The 26,887-nt window shown below is 43.1% G+C and overlaps 1 protein-coding gene across 1 annotated transcript in view; it reads left to right on the top strand.

Moving 5' to 3' along the window:
* The first annotated feature begins 287 nt into the window (after positions 1-287).
* sgip1a (SH3GL interacting endocytic adaptor 1a) overlaps positions 288-26,887 on the top strand; it is a 182,431-nt gene continuing 155,831 nt past the window's right edge. The window contains exons 1-5 of the mRNA XM_068038061.1: positions 288-436; positions 1,226-1,361; positions 2,733-2,789; positions 3,247-3,257; positions 8,534-8,626. Of these exons, the coding sequence (XP_067894162.1) occupies positions 288-436; positions 1,226-1,361; positions 2,733-2,789; positions 3,247-3,257; positions 8,534-8,626 (446 nt within the window). The remainder of the gene's footprint in view (positions 437-1,225; positions 1,362-2,732; positions 2,790-3,246; positions 3,258-8,533; positions 8,627-26,887) is intronic.

Below are 26,887 nucleotides of genomic sequence, written 5' to 3'. Positions count from 1 at the left end.
GCCTGCATTAATTTGCTTCTGTGGTGAACCCTCTTAACCGAAGGAAGGGGCTTCCATTCCTTGAATGTACAGCCTATATAACAACCATGCAAAGAATCCTACACATAATGCAAATTTTGCTGTAAATTATCATGACCCATTCTTCCTTTAAAACTGGATGATCACTAAGGAAAATTAATATGTCAATGGATGGCTTGTGGGTGACTAGGTATAACCCCACTTCCATGGAGATGACCCCACTAAGAGTTACCTAAACAGCAATAGTGGAGCAAAGCAATGAAGCATGTATGTCTACTGAGTGGTCATCAAGAGGACCATCAGGTTCAGGAGGAATTCTGCAGTATGCCCTGAATAACTTTGCCATCCAAAATGGACACCTGGATTGGTGGAACCATGGTCATCTGAAAGAAGACATCTCTAACAATGTAATTCCTTAGTACTGCATTATAGTATCTGCCTAGAATACATGCTGAAGTTTTGAAGAGCCATACAAAGAGCAGAGAGAAACAGACAGGCAAGATCAAGGCTACATTCTCTGACCTGATACCATGCACAGCAGCATAGGCGAGCAAATTGTTTTTTCTTCAATTAATCTTTTGTACTTACCAAGGAAAATGTCAGTGTTGTGGAATGAAACCCATTAATTTGAGCACCCAGTGTCAGCCTTGTGCACCTCCCTCATCAGGTGCAGCACAGTTAGATGCACCTTCTATTCTGCCAACAACTTGTCCTAATCTTTGGTCTCAAAAACAACATTTCCTGTTGCACCTCGGTGATATTTCCATTTACCATTCCATCCAGTATTGTCTGAGACAGATTGAAATTGGGTGTCAATTTATGATCAATTTTGTGCTGGGTACACATCTCCATTCAATTCACTTAAGGTTTCTGCTGTCATCAGGGAGAGATTTTCATTCTATAAATCTGAGCTGCATTTGAAGCAAGGTCCCAGAGCATAAAGGTCATCGTACCATCTGGATCTTTCCTGTGTTAACATTTTTAAAGGGAATCCATGATAGATAAAGAGCTTTTTCTGTTGAGTCCAGAAGGCCTTGTGACTGAGAAATAACTCTTGAGTCAGTCACAAAGGTTTTATATATTGCACAAATAGATAAGACTTTATTTTCTCTTGTGTCTCTGTTTTCATTAGTTTTCCCAGTAGTGACAAAAATAATGGTACTGAACAAATACTTTATTGAGTAGCACACTGAAAATTTCTGTGCAGTTGGACAGACTGTCACGGAGGGAACAGTCCCTTCCGAATGCTGAAAGGGAAGGAGCGGAGATATGTTTGGTGGCATCGCAGTGGAGAGGTAGCAGAAATGGCGGAGGATGATACATTGAATGTGGAGAGGTGGCGGGTAAGTGATGATAAGGGGGACCCTATCATAGTTCTGGAAAGGGGGAAGAGCAGAAATGGGACAGACATGGTCGTGGGCCGAGTCAACCACGGAGGAGGGGAATTATTGGTCTGAGGAAAAAGGACGATATTTTGGAAGCATTGAGAGTAATAACTCCTATTATACCTAGTGTGCATCTTCCATCAAACTGAATTAATTTCATTCTTTACATAAAGCAATCAAATTTATTTTCTAATAAAAAGGACAAACATCAGTAAATTACATTGGAAAATAATTTTAAAACATTGTCACCAGTGCACAAAAGTTGTGCTCCCTTAATTCAGAGAATAAACTGTGCAAACATATTTTAAATATTTTTCAGTTGGTGACATTGAAATAATACAAATAATATTTGAAACAAAACAGTGGCCGACAAAATGTTCCCTCCTGCACATGGCAGTCTCATCTTCTACCAGCTTGTTTTCTATATAAATATTGGCCAGTCCCTTTTGGGTTTTTTGGTTAGAATATGGGGTGAAATCCATGATGACCCTAATTTCACAGCAGAGGGAGCAGTTTGTATGTTAGCTGGTGAATATTCTAAATCTTCGTTTATGGAGGTGTTACGACCCGGTGAAAAGGGGTCTAGGGGTTCCCTCTCAGCCTTTGCCTGGTTTAATCATAACCAGGTTTAATTTGAAAACACTTTTTAGCTTCCCCCTTAATGAATCCTTGTTCACTGCTCCAATTGTAAGGCAAAGAAATGAAACCAGTTTCCTTAGATTTCCACAAGAAAGGTGAAAATTTATTAATCCTTAAACTCTAATCCGGTCAAAGACTACGAATATGCAGCACAACCACGCTAGCATGCAAGCACGATAAACACATGCAAATAGAGACACAAAAAGTAGAAGGAATAAGGGGGAAAAGTTTGAGGCAATATCTGGTAGTTACAGTCCATTCAGTTCAATGTGGAGTCTTTGGTTGTCAGTAAGTCTTGCAATTCGTTGGGGCCCAGTTCACGCTTCAACTGGTTTCGATGTAGAAATCTTTTCTCTCTTGAGGTTTACGTGTCTTCCATGGGTCCAGTGGCTTGAGAGAAAGCCTGGCGAGAGACTTGCTTGTTCCAGCTTTAGTTGCAAAACTGCCTTCTGAATTCAAACTCTCCTGTGGCTAGTTCAAAAAAACCTGGACCAGCCAGTTAGTCATGTGACCAGCTGGTTTAACCAGTCCTTAACTACCAATCCGATTACTATCACTTGATGGTTCCTGTGCTTCTCCATTCATGCCACTGCTACCCCCCATCTCATTAAGATATCCACTGACCTATCTAAGTGAGATTAGTGACCCTCTGTGAAGTCATTAAATTCTTCCCTTACGCTTGACTGTTAGCATTGTCCAAGTGAGTCAAAGCCAGCCTTCACTGCTTCTTGGATTTTGGACTTCAAAGTATCCATGACAACAATGTTGAGCATTTCTGAGACATTCCTATTGTTACATTTATGGCTTGCTTTATAAATGTTGCCATTGGTCTTGTACCCCGCCAAATGTCAGATTTTAATGCAGGCAATTGTTCGTCCTTCTCTTGCACTACTGTGTATGTGGAGCCAAGTGCCTATTCAATATGTATCGTAACACCTTCTGCTGGAAAATGGTGCCTCAAAGATATATATCCCAAAGCAACTCTCAAAGGGCATTCAATAAATCTGACCTTTGCATTGTAGCTGCTTCCCTCAGAACCTCTTCTAAACCTTCAACTCCAGTGAGCTGTGCTTCATGCAGTGTTACCTCATCTTCCTTACGAAATAAATGCACTGTGTCTGTATCGAGTACACTGCTTATTACAAGTGTGGGTGATGACAGTTTCCTCTACAGTTGAGCATTGTATTCTCTGTGCCCTGCATAGAGCATGGTTGAGTAAGTAATAGTTCCTAAGAACACTTTTATCTGTTTGGGTGTTGTGATTTTAGTGCACAAACACTTGTGCAGTGTGTATGAACATGTTAATATAATAGATGGTGCAAAACATAGAACAACTGATTAGTATAGCACATACCAGCTAGTCCACATTCCCCTCCAACTTGAGAGGTGCCTTCCTGAGGCATCTCTTGTATTAATTCCACCATTCTTTCTTTGTGTTGAGTAATACCACATTCCTTGCTAAATATTAACATGATCCACAGGCATTGGGTCAACTCCCACAAGTACGCTGACTATACACAGCTCTATCTCTCTTGAGTTCCCAACTGCTCCCAGAATGCTTGTCTGATATATAACCTTGCATGAGGTGTAATTTGCAAGTTACCAAGGCTTCTTCAGATTTGCAACCTCAGCTACCTAGAGGGACAGTATCACCCTGCAAATCTCACACTATCCTGACATGGCCATATATCACCAGTCTTGCATTGTGGCTAGGTCAAAAGACTGGCACTCCCTACCTAACTGCATTGTGGGAGCCTCTTTATCACATGGACTGAAGTGGTTCAAGAAGAAGGCTCATCACCACCTTCTTAAGGGCGAATAGGAATGGGCAATCAATGAAAGTATTTTGCCAGCTACAGCTACATCCTGAGAAATTATTTAAAAAATTTCCTGCAGTTAAACATTGGGAAGACTGAAGCCATCATCTTTGGCCCATTTACAAACTTTGTACCCATGGCACTGAGTTCATCCCCCTCCCTGACAATTCTCTGAGGCTGAACCAGACTGTTCCCAATCTCTGCATTTTATTCAACCCTGAGCTGAGCTTCTGATCTCCTATATTCTCCATTAAAAAGACCGCATAATCTCACCTCAGTACTTGTTTGTGGCCCTGCCTCAGCCTATTTACCATTGAAAGCCACACCAAGGCTTTGGCACTGCCAGAAACACCTATTACAATGCCCTCCAGGCTGGTATCCCACCCTTAAAACCTCTAGAAACTACAGCTCATCCAAAACATTGCTGTCTGTATCACATCCAACATCAACTTCCAGTCATTCATCAACCCTGTTCTTGCTGATCCACATTGGCTCCCAGTCCCTCAACACCTCCAATTTAAAATGATCTTTCTTATGTAAAAATCCATCATGGCCTTGATCCTCCCTAGCTCCCACTCCTCCATGACCCCCACCACCTCGTCCCCGTCCCAGGGCACCTTCCCCTGCAATCGCAGGAGGTGTAATACCTGCCCATTTACCTCCTCTCTCCTCACTATCCCAGGCCCCAAACACTCCTTTCAGGTGAAGCAGCGATTTACTTGTACTTCTTTCAATGTAGTATACTGTATTCGCTGCTCACAGTGTGGTCTCCTCTACATTGGGGAGACCAAGCGCAGACTGGGTGACCGCTTTGCGGAACATCTCCGCTCAGTCCGCAAGCAGGACCCTGAGCTTCCGGTTGCTTGCCATTTCAACACTCCCCCCTGCTCTCATGCTCACATCTCTGTCCTGGGATTGCTGCAGTGTTCCAGTGAACATCAACGCAAGCTCGAGGAACAGCATCTCATCTACCGATTAGGCACACTTCAGCCTGCCGGACTGAACATTGAGTTCAATAATTTCAGAGCATGACAGCCCCCCATTTTACTTTCATTTTTAGTTATTTTTTTCTTCCTTTTTTTTACATTCCTTTTTACATTTTTTACAATCTTTTTTTGCATTTATTTCATTTCATCTTAGTTTGTTCAGCTTGCTTACCCACTGTTTTTTTTCAGGTTTTTTTTCAGGTTTGCACTTGCTGCTGTTCAATATTCAGTGTATTTACACCTAATCTGTACTAATGCTTTGTCTTTCAACACACCATTAACATATTGTTTGCCTTTGCTCCGTGACCTTTTGGTCAGCTATGTGGCCTGGTCCAATCTGCACCTTCTCCTTTGTTATCTCTTGCCCCACCCCCACCTCACTTGCTTATAATCTGTGACTTTTCTAATATTTGTCAGTTCTGAAGAAGGGTCACTGACCCGAAACGTTAACTCTGCTTCTCTTTCCACAGATGCTGCCAGACCTGCTGAGTGATTCCAGCATTTCTTGTTTTTGTTTCAGATTTCCAGCATCCGCAGTATTTTGCTTTTATTCTCATAGATATGTTGTCATGGTCCTGTAGTTATTTTCTAGGAATATGCGATTTGCCTTTAAGGCTTGCAAGGGATTAGTATTGCTTTAAGAACCAGCAAGCCTCAGGGGTTATAGGAAGGTGCATTTTCGTTGCCTTAGAAACAGCCATTTGGAGACTGCAATTCAAAGGGTGCATTCTCGTTACCATAGCTACAGCCACTGGGAGCGAGTAGCATGCGATACATTTGTTACAATTCAATTTTGAACTGGCTTTTAGCTGAAGACAGTTTGTTCTAACAGAACGCACTGACGGAGGACACAGCTGTGGTGTCAGCATCTGGAAAAAGAGCTCTCAGCCATTTAAACTGAAGGAATAGGAATTTAGTCTCTCTCAAAATTCTAAAACATCAAGCCAAAACAGAGATCTCTGGTAACTTTAAACTGAAGGGAAGGAGGTTAGACTGTGACAATCTTTTATTCCTCAAAAACTCTAAAGTCAGATTGATTCTGTTGAAAGTGTTTGTAAGTTGTTAATTGTTGAAATTCGCTGGAGAAGGAAAGCCACATTGTGAGGTCTTCAAGAAACATTGGACTGTAAATGTGCAAGGACTCTAATTTCTTTCTATTTTAAATGTTTATATCTTCATAGTGTTTAAGAATTTAGTTCTTCTAATTAGAGTTAATTTGTTGATTTTAAAGACAGCTGATTTGGTTAGCCTCACTCGGGGGTTAATGGATGGTACAATTTGGCCTGGTCTTTCTTTAATTTGGAAAGTTTTAAATGATATGTTAGGCGATCTGTGGAGCGACGAATTCAATTAGCAGTGCGTCTCTGCCACCACGAATTGGGGGCTTTGACTGGAGCGGTCGGTCATAACCATGTGTATAGTAACTCCAAGCTTTAAATTCACATGTTCTTCATCTTCATTTTACGGTGGTGATAGTCTTGCCATATTTCAAGTCAAATAAGGATGTGGTATGGTGCGAACTCTTAGCCACGTTCTGCTGCAGGTTATGGTGCACCCTCCACCACCTCCCCCTGCCCCCCCCCCCCCCCCCCCCCACCGTGTCTCAAATAATTCATTATTCTTCTCAAAAAGCCAGTCAGTTAGGACTTTCATATCCTGGTTATTGAAGTATGCTTTCTTTGATTTTCATTGTGTCTTTTTCAAAAATGTTGAATGCCTCAGGCCAGATGAATTAAATAGTTGCCATTTATATGCCATTTACTAATCTAGGTGCTTCAGGAATGTGAAAGGACTGTTACTGCAGGGACATTCAGGTTGGTTAGTTGGTCAGTTTCCTTTTATTCCTGAAATAGATTGATATTGCATTAAGTCATCTACTGCAAAACTGCACAGCACCATTTTTATTTTGCTTTGTAAAAAGCAACAATAAGAATGCATCTCTTCTTCTTTGGCCTCCTTGTCTCGAGAGACAATGGGTAAGCGACTGGAGGTGGTCAGTGGTTTGTGAAGCAGCGCCTTCCGTCTTGTTTCAGTCGCTGTGAGGCAACTATGGAGTGACCTCTCCATGGCGCATGCCTGGGCAAATTTATGGAGGTTGAGAGTTGCCCAGTCGTCAAAACCCCCCTCTCGGCCTTTCTGGTGGGGTCCAAAGGAGTGCAGGACACGACGTTTGGCACCAGTATGGCTGCAGGAACTGCCGGAAACATGCCAAAGGTGACATATGACCGCCTACGGGGTTCCGCTCCGGATTTTCTGTTAGGGTTTACTCCCTTAGCCTTGGTCTCTCCCGAGACGCCCACAAGGCAGTGGGGTTGTTGGGGCCCCTACACAGGTGTAGGATGGTGCCGGTGGGAGGAGGGGATGCAAGGGGAATGCATACGGTTTACAAAAAAGGAAAATCTAGCCTGAATTTTCAGAATTAATTTAGTAGCACACCAATTGTAAGAACAAAATATATTTGGCCACCTTATGGCCCTGTTAGTAGGCCCATTGTGGATCTAGAGAGGATCAAGTCCTAATTTGTGTGGGCTGACGGTCTTAACCAAAATGGTAGTGAGCATGCTACCATTAGCCTCATTCCTTTGGATGAGTAAGGGGAAAAATATGTAAGGTTTTCTATTTCTAATCAGTATCCAGTGACCGTGTTTGGACATCAGGTGAGGGCTTATTGAACTTTGCAGTGTCCTAAATAAATTGCCAACACTCTCACTTGGACCACCTTCGTACTCAAAACGCTTTCAGTTTTCTTTTCCTGCCACTATGTCTAGGTGCTACCCCAACATTAGCAGCTGAGCTGGAGGCAGTCTGCTCAGTGCGCTGTGTGTGACTGTAGCGGGTGTCCTCTGGAGGAACAAGGCCTTGATGGCTCCATCTTACTGGGGGTGTGTGGCCATGGTGCATGAAACTGGATAGGCTGGGGTTGTTTTCCTTGGAGTTGAGAAGGCTGAGAGGGGACCTGATTGAGGTATACAAAATTATGAGGGGCATTGATAGGATAGATGGGAAGAAACTTTTTCCCTTAGCGGAGGGGTCAATAACCGGGGGGGCATAGATTTAAGGTAAGGGGCAGGAGGATTAGAGGGGAGTTGAAGAAAACATTTTTTATCCAGAGGGTGGTTGGAATCTGGAACACACTGCCTGAAGGGCAGGAACCCTCACACCATTTATGAGGTATTTAGATGAGCACTTGAAATGCAATAGCATACAAGGCTATGGGCCAAGTGCCGGAAAATGGGATTAGATTGAGTGAGTACTTGATGGTCGGCGCAGACGCGTTGGGCTGAAGGGTCTATTTCTGAGCATTATGACTCTGACTCTAAGGTACTACATGAGAGTAGAACTTGCGGCTGTGAAAAATGATACTTCCAGCATGAGAGGGAGAGAAAAAATTGTCAAGAGAAAAAGAATATTCCTTTTAATTTCATGGTGCAGGTAACCATATAAATAATTTCATGGATACACCTTTTTTCTTACCAAACTCTTCAGAATTTGCATCCGTCAATCTGACCTATAAAGTGCATGATCAATGAACCAGACTCCAAGCTTGTATAGTACCTTCTCACTAGATGTTGCTTTTTAACATTGACTGAAAAATATAACTTCCCATTGATCTTTTAGACACTTCGACTTTATTAATACTATCCCTACTTACAACCTGTTCTGATATTTGATTCATGTTTAAACTCAGACTAAGATACTTTATTTTTACCTCAACAGGATTGAAAAAGCGTACAAGGAAGGCTTTTGGTATACGGAAGAAAGAAAAAGACACTGATTCGACGTAAGTGTTTAGTCTAAATAACAATTTTCTTTTTGCAAGATTTATTTGTGTTGTGGGGTAATCAAGGTGTCACTGCTGGCTTTGTCTGTCAGTGGACAATTGTTCCAATCAGTTGAAGGGAAAATAGTCTCATGAGTATGAAATGTTATAAAGGGAGACATCTGTACATTTATCAATGTCTTTCAGTCACCTCTTCTTACCCTGTTTTACACTGTGACTAGAGGTAGCCTAGTTGCAGATCTTGATACTGTAATAACATAAAGTTCCACATTGGTATTATGAACGGGATTGGGCCTTACGGGCAGTTTCCCTCATTTTTCCACATTAAAGGTGTTATAAAAATGGAAGTTGTTGTTGTTAATGTACTCATGAGCTGAAAGCCATGATGTCACAGTCTAATCAATGTTACATATATCTGCTTCAAGGCTGTCAGTAGTCAGAAGTCCAGGGCATGTAACTGTTGTGGGATTACCTTAAGCGGCTGGAAGTGAAGGTCACTCGGGGAAGTGATGCCATGCCACATGACCAGGGAATTATGGGTGCAGCCCGACAAAGTGAGATGTGTGTAGATGTGCTCGTGTAGTAGCTGTCCATATATCTGTTCTGGTTTAAGTTCTAATAAAATCCCATTTATTCTTTGGATATTACTTGTAGTCCTATGAATCTTACAATAGTTCACATACCAAAGGAACAAATAATATTACAGTAACCAGCTGTTTGTAACAACTAGACAATTTAAGGATCAGCCATTATGGGACTCTCCTCGAGTCCAAAAATCTATTGATCTCAGCCTTGTATATACTCACAACTAAGCAGCCACAGCCCTCTGGGGTAAAGAAGTCCAAAGATTCAGGACTCTGAAGGAATTTCTCCTTGTCTCAGTCTGAAATGACCATCCCATTACTCTGAGACTATGCCCCCCCCCCCCCTCTTATTCTCGATTCTCCTAGCCAGGGGAAACAACCTCTCAGCAGCTACTCTGTCAAATCCGCTCAGAATTTTATATGTTTCAATGAGATCATCTCTCATTCTTGTAAGCTCCTGAGAATATAGGCCCAATCTACTCAATCTCTCCACATCGGACAACCCTTTCATCCCAGAAATCAATGTAATAAACATTTTGTTGCACGCCCTGTAAGGCATCCTTCATATGCTTCCTTAGGTATGGAGACCAAAACTGTACACAGTGGGCTCGAATTAATGGACCTGGTAGGACTCCTGTTGCCAGGCTGAAAAGGCAGTGGGAAATCTGCCTTGGTCTTTTGCAGCTCCCCCGGCTCTATTTGACGGCGCTTGGGCAATTAACAGCCCAACACCAGAATCCCATCCCTTGAAGGGATGGGGATTCCGCCTCCAAGGACTGCCAGCCAATCAGGGGGCTGGCAGCTCCCAGTAATCACAGCGCCACGGGGGAGTGGTGGCCACTGCCAATACTGCAGGAGGCCATGGAACCAGTCCTGGCGCTGGAGACTGGGAGCTTGGGTAAGTGAGCCACTGGGGCTAGTCTGGCAGGCTCTGTAAGAGGGAGGGTAGGCTATGAGTGTGGTGGGAGGTCTGTGTTCAGGGAGGTGGGTTGTTTGCCACTGGGAGCCCTCCATGGGCCACAGTTTGTCCACAGAGGAAAACCCCCACCTCCCAAGCACGCAGGGAGGTCACCTCATTTTACGTGGTGTCCTCCCCAAGTGGCAGAGGCTCCCCCTCCCACTGCAGCAGCAGGAAGAGGTCCTTAAGTGACTACTAATAGGCATCTTAAGGGCCTCAATTGGCCTCTGGGCGGGAAGGCCATTGTCCGCCTTACCCGCCCCCTACTTAATTGTGGTGCGATGGGAGGGGGAACGGGCATTATGCCCCCCCACCACCTCCTAGCCCGTCTCATAGGGGCCCATTAAATCCAGCCGAGTAAGCCAGGTGTAGTTTCACCAAGGTCATCTACAACTGCAATAAGACTTCCTTATGCTTGTACTCCAACATCCTTGTAATAAAGGCCAAAATACCATTTGCCGCCTTCATTGGCATACTGCATGTTAACTTTCTGTTTTACTTGTACAAGGACACCCAAATCCCTCTGGACAGCAATATTTAATAGTTCCTCACAATTTAAAAACAATTCTGTTTTTTCTATTCTTCCTACCAAAGTGAATAACTTCACATTTCCCCACGTTGTGCTCCATCTGCCACCTTCTTGCTCACTCACTTGCCCTATCTATATCCCTCTGCAGACTCTTTTGTGTCCTCTTCACAATTTACTTTCCCACCTAATTTTGTATTGTCAGCAAACCTGGATACATTGCACTCCGTTCCTTCATCTAGGTCATTAATATAGATTGTAAATAGCTGAGGCCCAGCAGTGATCCTTGCAGCACCCCACTAGTTACAGCCTGCCAACCTGAAAATGACCCATTTATTCCTACGCTTTGTTTTCTGTCCTGTAACCAATCCTGTAGCCATGCTAATGTATTACCCCCAACCCCAAGTGCTCTCCTCTTGTACAACAATCTTTTTCATGACACCTTAGCGAATGCCTTTTGAAAATCCAAATATACTACATCCACCTGTTCCTCCTTTTATCTACCTTGCTAGTTACATCCTAATAAATTCTAATAGATTTATCAAACACCATTTCTGTTTCATAAAATGATGTTGACTCTGCCTAATATTATGATATTCTACGTGCCTTGTTACCACATCCCTAATAATTTCCTGCATTTTCCCGATGACTGATGTCAGGCTAATGGGCCTGTAGTTACCTGTTTTCTCTCTTCCTCCTTTCTTGTTACATTTGCTACCGTCCAATCAACAGGGGCCGTAACAGAATCTAGGGAATTTTGGAATATCACAACCAATGCATCCACTATCTCTGCAGCCTCCCCTTTTTAGAACCCTAGGATGTAGACTGTCATGTCTAGGTGATTTGTCAGCTTTCCGCCCCAATAATGTCTCCAGTTCCTTTTCTTTCTTAATATGAATTACTTTAAGTTCCTCAATCTCATAGATCCTTGGTTCCCCACTATTTGATTATGTTTTTGTGTCCTCTATTGTGAAAACAGATAAAAATTTAACGTCTCTGCCATTTCCTTATTCTCCATTGTAATTTCCACTGTCTCAGTCTCTAAGGGACAGATACTTTTGCTAATCTCTTTTTACATATTTGTAGAAGTTCCTACAATGTGTTTTTATAATTCTGGCTAGTTTACCTCTGATTCTACTTTCTCCACAGTTACCAATTTTTTGGTCACACTTTGCCACTGTCTAAAACTCTCCCAATCCTTCGGCTTACTACTCTTCTTAGTAATATTATAAGCCTCTTCTTTTAATCTAATACTATCCTTAACGTAAAAGCAAAATACTGCGGATGCTGGAAATCTGAAATAAAAACAAGAAATACTGGAAATACTCAGTAGGTCTGGCAGCATCTGTGGAGAGAGAAGCAGAGCTAACGTTTCGGGTCAGTGACCCTTCTTCGGAACTATCCTAAACATTTTTAGTTAGCCATGAATATCTCCCTTTGCTCATGAAGGTTTTATTTCTTAATAGAATTCTCAACAGATTTATATTCTGAAATATTTCTTTAAATATTTGCCGTTGCTCATCTACTGTCATACCTTTTAATCTAATTTCTCAATCCACCTTAGCCAATAGATCCCTCACACCTATATAATTAGCTTTATTTAAGTTCAATACTGTAATTTCAGACTTGCGTATATCACTCTCAAACTTGACATGCAATTCTATGATCACTTTCCCAGAGGATCCTTTAGTATGAGATTACTAATTAACCCTCTCTTATTACACAAAACAAGATCTAAAATAACCTCTTCCCTAGTTAATTCAATGACGTATTGGTCTTGGAAACTCTCAAATGCATTCCATGATCTCCACACTACTTTTGCCAATTTAATTTTATCCAGTGTATGTGAAGACTAAAGCCCCCACAATTATTAAATTGCCTTTGTAACAAGCTCCTCTTATTTCTTGAACATTATATCTACTGTTAGGGGGCCAATAAACTACTCCCACCAGCGTTTTTTGCCCCTTGTTGTTCCTAAACTCGACCCCTATTGATTCTACTTCCTGCTCTTCTGAGCCAGGATTCTTCCTCCGTACTGTCCTTATGTCACCTTCTATTACCAAGGCTAACCACCAACCCCCCCCCCCCCCCCCCGCCTCCCCCCTCCACCTTTTTCCATTTTTGTCTGTCTTTTCAAATGTGAAGTACCCTGGAATATTTAGTTCTCAACTTTGGTCATCATGCAACTATGCCTTTATAATGGTTATAAGATCAAACCCATTTATTTCTATTTATACCATGAATTTGTCTATCTTGCTTGAAATGCTTCATTGCATTCAGGTAAAGTGCCTTTAATTTTGATGTTTCACCATTTTCCCTCATTTGATCGTATTCATTGATGCACTGTTATTACATATTGTGGTTCCCCCCCCCACCCCCTCCACCTCCGGCCACTTTTTAGTTAAAAGCCCTACAGCCCTGTTATACAGTTTTTCAGGACACTGGCTCAGGTAGTATTCCAAAGTGTTACCTTTTGAGGTTCTGCTTTTTAATTTGGAACCTAGCTCCTTTAACTCTCTCAGCAGAACCTCATTCTACCTTTGTTGGCTCCACGACAATGGATCCTCCCCCTCCAAGTTTTTTTTCTGGGCACAAAAAGATGTCTTTAATCCTGGCACTGGGCAGGCAACACAACCTTTTGGAACTCCCAATTGCAAGTGCAGAGGACAGCATCTATCCTCCTGGCTATACTGTTCCCTTACCACTACCACATTCCTTTTTCACTCGTCCCACGTAAATGGCCTCCTACACCATGGTGCCGTGGTCAGTTTGCTCCCTGCAGATTTAAATCTCATTCACACAGGCAGCAAGACCATGTACCCATTGTATAAGGGCAAAAGCGGAGGCTCCTCCAGCATTTCAACTGGGGTCCCCTTACCTGCCTGACTTGCAGTCACACCTTCTTGTTCCTGATCACTAAGCAGACCTATACCATTTCCTAACCTAAAGGCTGCATCCTGGATCAAAGTGTCCAGGTTTAGAGATACAGCACTGAAACAGGCCCTTTGGCCCACCGAGTCTGTGCCGACCATCAACCACCCATTTATACTAATCCTACACTAATCCCATATTCCTACCACATCCCCACCTATCCCTATATTTCCCTACCACCTACCTATACTAGGGGCAATTTATAATGGCCAATTTACCTACCAACCTGCAAGTCTTTGGGCTTGTGGGAGGAAACCGGAGCACCCGGAGGAAACCCACGCAGACACAGGGAGAACTTGCAAACTCCACACAGGCAGTACCCAGAATTGAACCCAGGTCGCTGGAGCTGTGAGGCTGCGGTGCTAACCACTGTGCCACTATTCTCCCCTTCCCTGATGCCCAGCAATGTCCACTGCATGGGCTGTAGTTCAACAACTCTGAGCTGAAGTTCGTCAAGATGCAGACACTTACTGCAGATATGGCTGTCCAGGATACCGATGCACTCTGCAAACTCCCACACGTGGCAAACTCCCACACTACCTGCACTGCCATCCCTATATAACTTTAAACAATCTATGTATTTAATCAACTCATCATATCGTTTTTAGTCTTTTAACTAATTACTTGATCATAATTTAAGTTCTAGGTAGATTGAATTAATCATTTCCTATTCACATGAACTACTAAAAGTATTGGAGACAAAGAGCAGCACCTTTCTTTCCCCCGCCCCCCGCATCAAATTCCCAACATTTTTGCTTTGTTTGTGATGCACTTTGTTCTGCGACCACAGACACTGTTTGCTTTTTATATGCGTTTTTGAGCCATATTTAAGTTCTAATACTGTCTCAGCTTCCTGTTCACCGTAATTAACACCTATTCAGGCAATCACGTAAAGCTTACTGTTAACTGCCACTGACTAGCATTTTCAATAAGTTTCTTTTAAGTTTTGAAAGTACCACGTTAAATTAAAACATTAAAATGAAAGGTAAAACTAAATTTCAGTTTCACATTACTCACCCACCACTACTTACCGGACTCCCACTTGCACCAGACTGGGCTTGTGACCTGTGGTGTGAGGACCAACATGAGGGAAACACCGACTTGATCTCTTCCTTACCAATCTACCTATTGCCAATGGTGTATTGGTAGGAGTAACCAAGTGACCATTGCATAGTCCTTGTGGAGACAAAGGGCTTAATTTTACAGCCCCCACCCCTGCCCCTGACGGCCCAATATTACCAGCGACATTGAGGCCTTGTGCCGGCCCCCTGACCGCTTGGTGATGGGAGCAAAGTTAAATATTTAAATGTATTTAAATAAATTAATTACTTACCCACTCTCACCGTCCGTTCCAGACCAATATTGCTGCCGGCGGCTGGCACTCCCGGGCCTTTGGATACCCAACTGGGGATCCGATGCGGGACAATGGTGGGGATGGGGGAGCAGATAAGTTTTTCAGTGTGGGGGCGGGGGGCTGGTGGCGGGGGAGAAGGATCAAACTCATCCAATTGGTGTAGGGGATGGTGAGAAGGTGTAAAGTGCATAGTGTATGAACTTTGTTGTGGGGCGGGGCGGAGTTCAGGTGCACAAGGTAAGTATTTCAGCAGCAGGGAGAGGGCAAGGAAGGAATTCTGTGGTTATTGTGGGAGTGGGAGAGCAGCTAGAAACATTATTTAATTTTTCACATCTATTTTAAGTCACTATTCCTTTAAATATGTAAATTGCAATGTAGGGCTCGAAGTCCTTTAAAAATGCATTGGTGCCTGCATAATGGCACCTGATGCCATTACTGGAGACAGACCGCCGACTCCCTCCATGTCATCAGGGTGGGCAGACTGCCCCAGCCATTTAAATGAGCCGCTGCATTGAATATCACGGTGGCTCCGCGATGTGAGGTCCACGCGGCGGATCGCCATTTTTGAAGCGTGCCACCGATTAAAATCCAGCCCAAGGACTCATCTTCACACTGAGGACACTCCATCATGATGTGTGGCACTACCAGGGTGCTAAATGGGATAGCTCAAAACAGGGCATCCATGAGGTGCTGTGAGCCATCAGCAGCAGCAGAATTGTACACCACCACAATCTGTAATCTCATGGCTTAAAATATCCCTCACTCTAACACTACCATCAAGACAGGGAACTGACTTTGGTTCAATGAAGAGTGTAGAAGAACATGCCTGGAGCAGCACCAGCCATACCTAAAAAAATGAGATGCCAACCTGGGCAATCTACAACACAGGCCTACATGTATACTAAACAGTGGAAGCAGCATGCTATAGACAGAGATAAGTGATGTCACAGCCAACGGATCAGACCAACACTTTGCTGTCCTGCCACATCCAATTGTGAATAGTGGTGGAACATTAAACAACTAGGATGAGGAGGCTCCATGAACATCCTCATCCTCCGTGATAGTGGAACCCAGCACTTGAGTGCCAAAGACGAGGCTGAAGGGTTTGCAACAATCTTCAGCCAGAAGTGCCAAGTGGATGATCCATCTTGGCCTCCTCCTGTGGCCTCCACCATCAGATACCAGCCTTCAGCCAATTAGATTCACTCCACATGTTATCAAGAAATGGCTGTGTACACAGGATCCAGCAAAGGCTATTGGCCCTGCCAAAATCTGGGCTGTAATGTGCAAGACTTGTGCTCCAGAACTATGCATATTTCTAGCCAAGCTTTTCCAGTACAGCTACAACACTGGCATTTACCTGCTAATGTGGAAAATTGCCCAGGTATTTCTTGTCCACAAAAAGCAGAACAAATCCGATCCAACCAATTGCCATCCCATCAGTCTACTCTCAATCATCAGCAAAGTGATGGAAGGTGTTGTCGACAGTGCTATCAAGTGGCACTTGTTCACCAATAACCTGCTCACCAATGCTCAGCTTGGGTTCCACCAGGGCCACTCAACTACAGACCGCAGTACAGCTTTGGTCCAAACATGAACAAAAGAGCTGAACTCCAGAGGTGAGGTGAGAGTGACTACGCTTGACATCAAGGCACAATTTGACCAAGTGTGGCATCAAGGAGCCCTAGTAAAATTGAAATCAATGGCAATGAGGGGAAAAACTCTCCAGTTTTTGTAGTCATACCTACCACAATGATGGATGTGATTGTTGGAGGCCAATTATCTCAGACCTGGGACAAGACTGCAGGAGCTCCTCAGAGTAGTGTCCTAAGCTCAACCATCTTCATCAATGAACTTCCCTCCATCATAAGGTGAAGAGTGGGGATGTTCACTTGATTGCATAGTATTCAGTTCCATTTGCAGCTCCTCAGATACTGAAGCAGTCTATGTCTACACTGCAGCAAGACCTGGACAACATTCAAGCTTGGGTTGATAAGTGGCAAGTAACATTCACACCACACAAGTGCTAGCAATGACCATCTCCACCAATAGAGAAACTGACCACCTCCTTTTGACATTCAATGGCCTTGCTTTTGCTGAAACCCCACCATAAACATCCTGGGGGTTACCATTGACCAGAAACTGTGGCTACAAAAGCAGGTCAGAGGCTGGGAATTCTGTGGTGAGTGATTCATGATCTCAATCCCCAAAGCCTGTCCACCATCTACAAGGCACAAGTCTGGAGTGTTCTGGAATACTCTCCACTTGCCTGGATAAGTGCAGCTCAACACCATCCAGGATACCCTATCGACCATCTTTAAATATTCACTCCCCCCACCACCAGCTATTAGCTATTGAACGATTAGAACACTTAGACTGTCGAGTCAAATGTGTTAGTCTATATAAATGTAAACTCAGTAAAATCTAATCACATGCAGATCAGTGGGCATGATTAAAGATCGCTTAGCATTGTGGGCCTCATTGGAGTAGGCATGGATGAGGATGCTGCCTCTCAAGGGCTCATCACTATCATCTTGTTCTGCTTCTAACTGCAGATAGAAACTTCTCCTGCTTCATGGCTATGCATCTCTGGATGGCCAAGTTGTGCAGCAGACAACAGATTACAGTGATCTTGGAGACCTTGAAGGGGTTGTATTGTAAACCATCTGTTGACCTTTCAGGAATATAGATTGTTGTTTCAAGATGGCTAGAATGCACTTGATAATGATCCTGTTGCCTGCATGAGCCTCATTGCATTTTGAATTAGCTGCTGATCATGGCTATTTCAATGGTATTAGGAACCATTGTTACAATCTTCTTTCTCCGTCAGTGAAATCTGGTACCAGGAATGCCTTTAAATGAAAGCCACCTGACTGTTGCTTGGGAAAGCACAGTTCACTTGCATAATGTTGTTCTTATATTCACTAATCACCTGGATATTTTTGGAGTGATATCACTTGCAGTTCATGCATACTGTGACATTTTGTCTAGGGTGCATAGATCCACACAGATATTGTTAGTACTGACCTGGACTTTGGAGAATCCTGTGATGTGAAAATAATTTCACTGTCCCTTGATTCTGCTGCTGGTTTTCCATGGAAAATGTGATCAGATTGCTTGTCCTTGTGAATAATTCATTAGCTACCAGTTTAATTCATCTGTGAATTAGAGTGACTGATGTTGCTGATGTAACTTGTGTAGCTTAGAACAAGCCTGAAGCAAAGAAGTGGAAAACTGTGATGATATTCACTGCCATTGGCAGTACCTTCTTGGTGATGGAGGTTGTTTGCAGATCAGTTTCAAATAGGTGGCACAATTTTGGAATGCCTATTTCTCCACCCCCCCCCGCCCCCCAAAAAAACCCGCCAAACCCAAAGATAAAATTCACTTCCATGTATGCTGGAATTCAAAAGTAAATGGTCCTTTTTTAAATGCTGACTTCATGTCGGCCCAGAAAGAGTGTGTCAGTCAGGAGTGTTCTGAGAAGAACAATTCTTGACAAGGAAATTTGGAAGCAGTGTATGTTTAATATATTAAAATTAAGCTCTTTAAGCAAAAGCATCTTGGGCTTCAAAGTAAACAGTGATTTGTTTGCTGCCTAACAAGATGAATGTCGAACTGGTTTTTGTCCCTAAGCACCCATTGCAACTCCATATCACACTCCAAAGCAACCAAGAAATTTAATCTACTGTTACATGTTTTTATTTCGTGACTGCTCAATTATTGCCATATTTAACAACTGACACCCCCAGAAGAAAAGAGCCAAATTTTACCTCTACTGGATAAATACCCTTTTTCAAATTAGTAGCCTAGGACAAGGATCAAATCCAGGACATTGCCAAGATTGATGAAAGTCAGAGGGAAGATATGATGCATCACAACATTGTGGTTCAGTAATCATTTTCAATTTGTAACCTTGACTTTTTTTATTTCCTAATTAACCTTATTTCAAGGCCACTGTTTTACTGTGACCATGTAGTCAAATTGTAGTTTTATTGCATGGGACTTGGGAATTTTATTAGTGCTTTGGGAATTGCATTCTGCAATTCCATTTGTTTAATGTTAATTAATGAATTGGATTATGTTTTTATTACATGGATTATAGGATTTTCCATGATTTTGGCTAGTGTTGTTGAGGTTCTTTTTACTCTTTCCAACCTTGGTGTCCTGACAACAGGTGGTAGTAGATTGGCCGTCTGCCCTGACTTCAGTGGGAAGGAAGATCTGGGGGGATGTAGAACATATGGCTGATACACTATTATTGTTATTCGCCACTTTCCAAAGTTAAAATCAACCCTGTTGTTTGCAAGTATTATACCCAATGAATGAATAATAATAATGCATTGTTAAATCACTACATTTGGCAAACCAAGTACACCTCAGTGGTACATCATAAACTATGATTAGCTGGCAAGGTATTGCTGTTTCGTTATCTACTGATGAAACAGTCAAAATAGAGTACTTCTGAGACTATTCATTCACATTTCATAGAAAAAAATGTACATTAATAGCAATATTTAACAAAATCTATTCAATTAATCTTCCTTCTGCAATCTGCAGGCTTTTGAAACTCAAGCTTGGTGTCACCTCCCCCTGCACAGTGATTTACCTGACATTCTCTCATAGTTCTCTTAAACTCTGATTGTATAACTGGTCTTGATCCTTCCTTCACATTTCTCAATTGAATAACAACATTGAGCAGGTTGGTTAAGAGTAGGATTTCTGTTCAGTGCCAGCACCTGATATGATGATATGGGGCATTCAGCACCCATGGTGATCTTTCTGGAGGTTTAGTACAAATTAATCAGTGGTCTAGTTCAGATAAGCCATACAAACAATTTTCTTCAGTAGTTTTATTTTAATTGGATCTTTGCCTTAATCACTATTATTAGATAGCTGCAGGTGTGAAAGTGGAAAGCTGTCACAAAACCCTCTGGTTACTGTGACTTTTATTCCTGTTCCTTAATTCTATTTTTTAGCATTTAAATTCCAAATGCACTTTTTCTCCTACCTGTAATCCTAATGTATTGAAATCAAAACTCTGTACTCTTAACTCATTTGTTCCTAGGTGTGCCTGGCTCCTTGCAAATGAGCTACTGTCCTTTTAGTGTCCCACATACTTTGTCCAGTGAGGTTGTGCAGGAGGACCTAGCAGGCACAATCCTGAAGTAAGTGTTAGGATTGCGACCAGCGGAAATTTAACCCCATTGTTCTGTAACTAGCCATAGGTTTAATTGCTATGGAATCTACCTTATCTACATTACAGAGCAGATTGGAGCAATACATCAACTGGAGAGCTGTGCACACTCAATTGATTTTAAGTCAATTCACAAGTTTTTTTTCTGACCATTGGAACTCCTCCAGTATGTAACAAAGGTACATACAGGCCAGCAAGCCAAAACTTATTGCTAGCCTATATTCACAGGCTGAGCCAGACGGAGGCTAGAAAGGATAGTAATGTTTACTTACAGAGGAACTTGCAACGGCTATTAGCATTGCTATCTCTGTAGGCAGTAGCCAATCATTTCCTCCTCTCCCACCCATTGGATTCAGCAACTATCCCCCCTCCCTTTGCATATATTGTCAACCTAGAAAATCAAAACTTGAATACTGCCTTTGTACAAGGCGATACAGTCCCAAAAAGCTAACAGAATAACACTGACTTGTGAAAACAAGTAGTTATACAGACGTTGAGATTGACATTAAGATCTGAACAACATTTCTTTGCTTATATTAGCATAGGAGAAAATTTACACACATGAACGCAAAAGGCACAGAATTTGTGGTGGATTTTTTGGCAAAATTGGAAGCCTGTTGCATAGAAAAAAAAATTGCATTTTTATGTTATGCATTTCGTTTCATTTTAAGGACTTTTACACTTTGCAATTAATAGATTTTTAAACTGAGAAAAGATAAAACAAATTGGCATCAGGATTATCAACAGTCCACCAGCCCATCATATGCACATGCTACCTCAGCAGTCATTTCCCACAACCAACCACCCACTGTCCCATTTCACAAAGACATTCTATCCCTTTTTAGATCCTGTGCACAGTGATGCTGCATCCCACCCAACTCCTAGTACCCCACCGTTCTACAGAGATGGGCTTCTCCAACCTTTTCATCTGCCCCTCTCCTCCCTTCTGTTACTCAATTCCATTTTTCATTCATCTTCCCTCTAACATAATTAAGCTGGTACTCTTCTACTCCCAGTTCATGGTCACACTTTACCTCCGGTTCTGTCCTTCACCCCCACCCCCAAAACAATGCTCTTGGCTTCTCCTCCTTACCTGCCCAACTTAAAAGTTTCCAGCTTCTGCTCTACTCTTTCATCTGCATTACCAACTAATTTTCACTTCCCTCATTTGCCATTCATTTCCTTCTGTTTCAGAGCCGTCCATTTTCTCCCACCATGTGCTCAGGCATGCTTCTACAACAGCCCTGCCGCTAATATATTGGATCAAGTCCCTCTGTCCTCGCAATGTTACTTCCAGCTATAATTGAGTGATTCTTGTCTCTCTATGCTATAGAAAGAAACTCCTGTTCTCATGAAAGTTGCCTGTGGAGAGTCTGGAATCCTTGCTGTTTGAGAAAAGAGGGTACCGGTTTTGTGCGTTTGCAGCTGGACTGGTATAGAAGCAGGTTGGAGCAGGATTAGGACAAATGGATGGCAATGAATATTTTGGAGTTCAGTCTCATTACTTTTTTGATCAGGGATCATACAGACTTTCCTCCAGAAGATGAAATAGGTGGATTATAGTTCCTGACTTTTTTTTTATTTGATAGTGGGATGTGGCATTGCTGGCAAGGCCAGCAATTATTACCCTTTCCTAGTTGCCCTTGAGAAGGTTGTGTGAACTGCCTTCACTGCAGTCTATGGGGTGTAGGTGCATCCACAGTGACGTTAGGGAGGGAGTTTCAGGCTTTTGACCCAGTGATAGTGAAGAAGCAGTGATATAGTTCCAAGTCAGGATGGTGTGAGTGTAGAACCATATGAGTTTACAGCACAGAAGAAAATCATTTGGCACATTTTTGTCTGTATTTACTGCTTGCTAGAGCAATTCAAAACTAATGTAACTGCCCCATGCTCTTCCTAATCCTCTACTTTTCTCCTCTTCAAAATATAGCTCCTCTCTTTTAAAAGATGCAATGGTCTTTCCCTCATCTATTCCATGTGACAAAGCATTCCATGCTATCTGCCAAGTGGAGTTGCTAGATTTAGGTCATGGCTCAGTTGGTAGCGCACTCTACTCCGAGTTAGAATGTTATGGGTTCAAAATCCCACTCCAGAGACTTGAGCACAAAATTCTAAACTGACACTCCAGTGCAATACTGAGGGAGTGCTGCACTGTTGGAGGTGCCATCTTTCAAATGAAACATTCAAATGAGTCCTCGGACGTGCTTTTATGGGTCCCCCTGATGGTGGGGGGTTGGTGGTGGGCGACAGCGGGGCGGAGGCCCAGGCTCGAGATAGGCCGATGACAGCCTTCCTGCCCAGAGGCCAATTGAGGCCCTTAATGGCCAATTAAGGTCATGGTCCTGCCGCCGCTGGGATCTTAACCAATGGTGGTGGGGGTGGGGGGGGGGGGGGCCTCCACTCTGCAGGGAGGATGCCTTGCAACATGAGGCGCCCTCCCTGCGAACTTGGGGGGTGCACTCTATGGGCAATTTGTGGCCTTTGGAGGACTCCCACTGGGAACAACTTTACCCCCGGGGCCTCCCTTCCCCCGGACTTCACGACAACCCCTCCACACCCCCTCACTGGGGCCTTCTGGACTGGCACCAGCGACCCTGCCTCACAAACCTTTTGTCCGGGGTTCTAGTGGTGGGCTTGGGTCCAAGGCCTCTGCAGTATTGGCAGTGGCCACCACTCCCAGTGGCACTGCTGAGCTGCCGGCCCACTGATTGGTCAGCAGCTCCTGGAGGCAGGATCTCTACCTTTTTAAGGAGACCGGGACCCTGGCTCCCGAATCTTTGATTGAAAAACACCAGAGGATGGCTCTGGGGTGCTGTGAAAATGCAGAGGCAGGGTTCCCCTGCCTTTTTGGCCTGGTGTGGGAGTTCTGCCTCCTATACAAAATCCAGCCCCTCATCTCCTCACACAGTTGGATATAAATGATCCCATGGCACTATTTTGAAGAAAGAGCAGGGGAATAATCCCAGGTGTCCTACAAAGAACAAAGATAATTACAGCACAGGAACAGGCCCTTCGGCCCTCCAAGCCTGCGCCGATCCAGATCCTCTCTCTAAACATGTCGCCTATTTTCGAAGCTTCTGTATCTCTTTTCTTCCTGCCCATTCATGTATCTGTCTAGATACATCTTAAAAGACTCCATCGTGCCCGCGTCTATCACCTCCGCTGGCAACTCGTTCCAGGTGCCCACCACCCTCTGCGTAAAGAACTTTCCACGCATATCCCCCCTAAACATTTCCCCTTTCACTTTGAACTCGTGTCCTCTAGTAATTGAAACCCCCACTCTGGGAAAAAGCTTCTTGCTGTCCACCCTGTCTATACCTCTCATGATTTTGTACACCTCAATCAGGTCCCCCCTCAACCTCCGTCTTTCTAATGAAAATAATCCTAATCTACTCAACCTCTCTTCATAGCTAGCGCCCTCCATACCAGGCAACATCCTGGTGAACCTCCTCTGCACCCTCTCCAAAGCATCCACATCCTTTTGATAATGTGGCGACCAGAACTGTACGCAGTATTCCAAATGTGGCCGAACCAAAGTCCTATACAACTGTAACATGACCTGCCAACTCTTGTACTCAATGCCCCGTCCGATGAAGGAAAGCATGCCGTATGCCTTCTTGACCACTCTATTTACCTGCGTTGCCACCTTCAGGGAACAGTGGACCTGAACACCCAAATCTCTCTGGACATCAATTTTCCCCAGGACTTTTCCATTTACTGTATAGTTCACTCTTGAATTGGATCTTCCAAAATGCATCACCTCGCATTTGCCCTGATTGAACTCCATCTGCCATTTCTCTGCCCAGCTCTCCAATCTATCTATATTCTGCTGTATTCTCTGACAGTCCCCTTCACTATCTGCTACTCCACCAATCTTAGTGTCGTCTGCAAACTTGCTAATCAGTCCACCGATACTTTCCTCCAAATCATTAATGTATATCACAAACAACAGTGGTCCCAGCACGGATCCCTGTGGAACACCACTGGTCACACGTCTCCATTTTGAGAAACTCCCCTCTACTGCTACTCTCTGTCTCCTGTTGCCCAGCCAGTTCTTTATCCATCTAGCTAGTACACCTTGGACCCCAAGCGCCTTCACTTTCTCCATCAGCCTGCCATGGGGAACCTTATCAAACGCCTTACTGAAGTCCATGTATATGACATCGACAGCCCTTCCCTCATCAATCAACTTTGTCACTTCCTCAAAGAATTCTGTTAAGTTGGTAAGACATGACCTTCCCTGCACAAAACCATGTTGCCTATCACTGATGAGCCCATTTTCTTCCAAATGGGAATAGATCCTATCCCTCAGTATCTTCTCCAGCAGCTTCCCTACCACTGACGTCAGGCTCACCGGTCTATAATTACCTGGATTATCCCTGCTACCCTTCTTAAACAAGGGGACAACATTAGCAATTCTCCAGTCCTCCGGGACCTCACCCGTGTTTAAGGATGCTGCAAAGATATCTGTTAAGGCCCCAGCTTCCCTCAGTAACCTGGGATAGATCCCATCCGGACCTGGGGACTTGTCCACCTTAATGCCCTTTAGAATACCCAACACTTCCTCCCTCCTTATGCCGACTTGACCTAGAGTAATTAAACATCTGTTCCTAACCTCAACATCCGTCATGTCCCTCTCCTCAGTGAATACCGATGCAAAGTACTCGTTTAGAATCTCACCCCTTTTTCTCTGAGTTCAAGCATAACATTCCTCCTTTGTCCTTTAGTTGATAGGTAAATTGGCCATTATAAATTGCCCCTAGTCCTTTAGTGGGCCAATCCTTTCTCTAGTTACCCTCTTTCTCCTTATATATGAATAAAAAGGCCCTTGGGTCCTGACCAATAGTTAACTCTCAATCAATGTCACAAAAACAGATTATCTGACCGTTACCACATTGCTGTTTTGTGGGAGCTTGCTGTATGAAAATTGGCTGCCATCTATCCTAGATTACAGCAGTGACTACACTTCAAATGTACTTTATTGGCTGAAAAGCACTTTGGTACTTTGGTCAGGAAATTGATATGTAAATGCAAGTCCTTTTTTCTTTTTAAATGAAGATAGTATCCCCTTTGAAGTATACCCCCAAACAAATGCACTTGCAGTAAATCTTGTGCTTTGTACAACTTAATGAAGTTCCATCTGCTATTACCAGAACATTGTGTTCTATTGTCATATCAGTCTACTTTGTGCCAACCTGGATTGGTAGAATATAGTGAAGTTAAATTCATTTAATGTTATCATCTTATAGTGCATAAAGTTACGTGATTGCCTTTAAGAGTAATGTACCTTTAAGATCTTAGTATGCTAATGAGCCAAATACCTGGACGTGGTCATATGACTACACGCCAGTCTCACTCTAACTGGAACACCAAGAGGCAAGTCCTGTAAATAGTTAGCTCTGCACTGTATATACTTGTTCGTTGTTAATAAACCTGTTTGAGATCTTCAACTACCTGAGCTCCATGCATCTCATTTCTGTTGTATCAGACAACATAAGCTTCTCATTATATGGTGGCAGCTATGCTGAGAGGACCGAATCCAAGATTGAAGACCATAGGAAAACAGCTTTTAAAAACTACCTCCAGCTAAATGAGAGAAAGTTAAAAGAAACACTGGCCCAAACAGTGTAAAGAAGGAAATAAAGTACTTCAGCTGGAGAAGACAGACTGCTGAACGACTGGTTGCAGATCAATCACTGAGTAGGTGAGTCAGTGTGCTGTTGGTACAGGAACCCCAGTTTAAAAAAAAAGCTTTGAGGTGCTGTCAAAATTGATTTTTTTAAAAAGGCTCAGTAAAAGAAAAAAACAGGGAAAACCCAATCCTTATCTCAGACTAATCGATTGTTTTCAAAGGCTCCCCTATGCTGATCAGGTCCATGCCATTACAGGAGGTGCATGACAATCCTCCATTCATGCAGCTAGAGCTATAAATAGAAACCATTAAATTATTCCACGTGAAGAGCTTTCATTCACTCAGCCAGAGTTTTAAAAAGTAACTCCTAAAACCACTCAAGTGTGAAGAATTGCCTCTTGAACAGCTGTATAAACAAACTCCAGCAAAAAAGCACTTCAGATAGCTATTGCACAACTGTATAAACAAATAGACTAGAGTGCTGGAAGCTAGATAAACAGACAAGCATTGCTAAATACTTGCTTCTGTCAATCAAAGCAGCTAGTCTAGAGAACAGACTGCTTTGTTTTAAAGGAAAGCAGTACAGAATCACAGAACCAAGTTCTTAAAGCAAGGTTAAAGCAAAAGAACAGGAGGAACACGGATACCAATTTTTCCAGTATGAACTGGAAAGCTGTGGATAGCCTATGAGTTGAAACTGCTTCAACAAAGAATGCAGTTATGCTTTACAGACCAAGTATTTACAGAACCAGAAAAATAGGCTGTAAAAACATTAATAGCATTCGGAAATGAGGGATTACTCAGAATCAGCACCTCCTGGATTATCTGACGAGGACCAGAAAGATCCTGCAAAGATATGGAAAGTGCTGGAAGACCAACTCAGATTGAGTGAATTTTAGAAATTGACACCTAGAATTGATGCCCTACAGGCAACAGCCACAGGAATCAATCGACCTGTTTGTCAATTGATGCCATAGCAGACCAAATAATGGAGCTGGTGATCATATCAATACCTATTGAAACATTTCAGAAAGACCTCTTGGGGAGAAAGAAAGATCACAGCATTGATGCACTGCTTG

Source organism: Heterodontus francisci, chromosome 8 (genome assembly GCF_036365525.1).
Source record: "Heterodontus francisci isolate sHetFra1 chromosome 8, sHetFra1.hap1, whole genome shotgun sequence".
NCBI classification, from domain to species: Eukaryota; Metazoa; Chordata; class Chondrichthyes; order Heterodontiformes; family Heterodontidae; genus Heterodontus; species Heterodontus francisci.
This window is presented reverse-complemented; position numbering and strand designations above follow the sequence as displayed.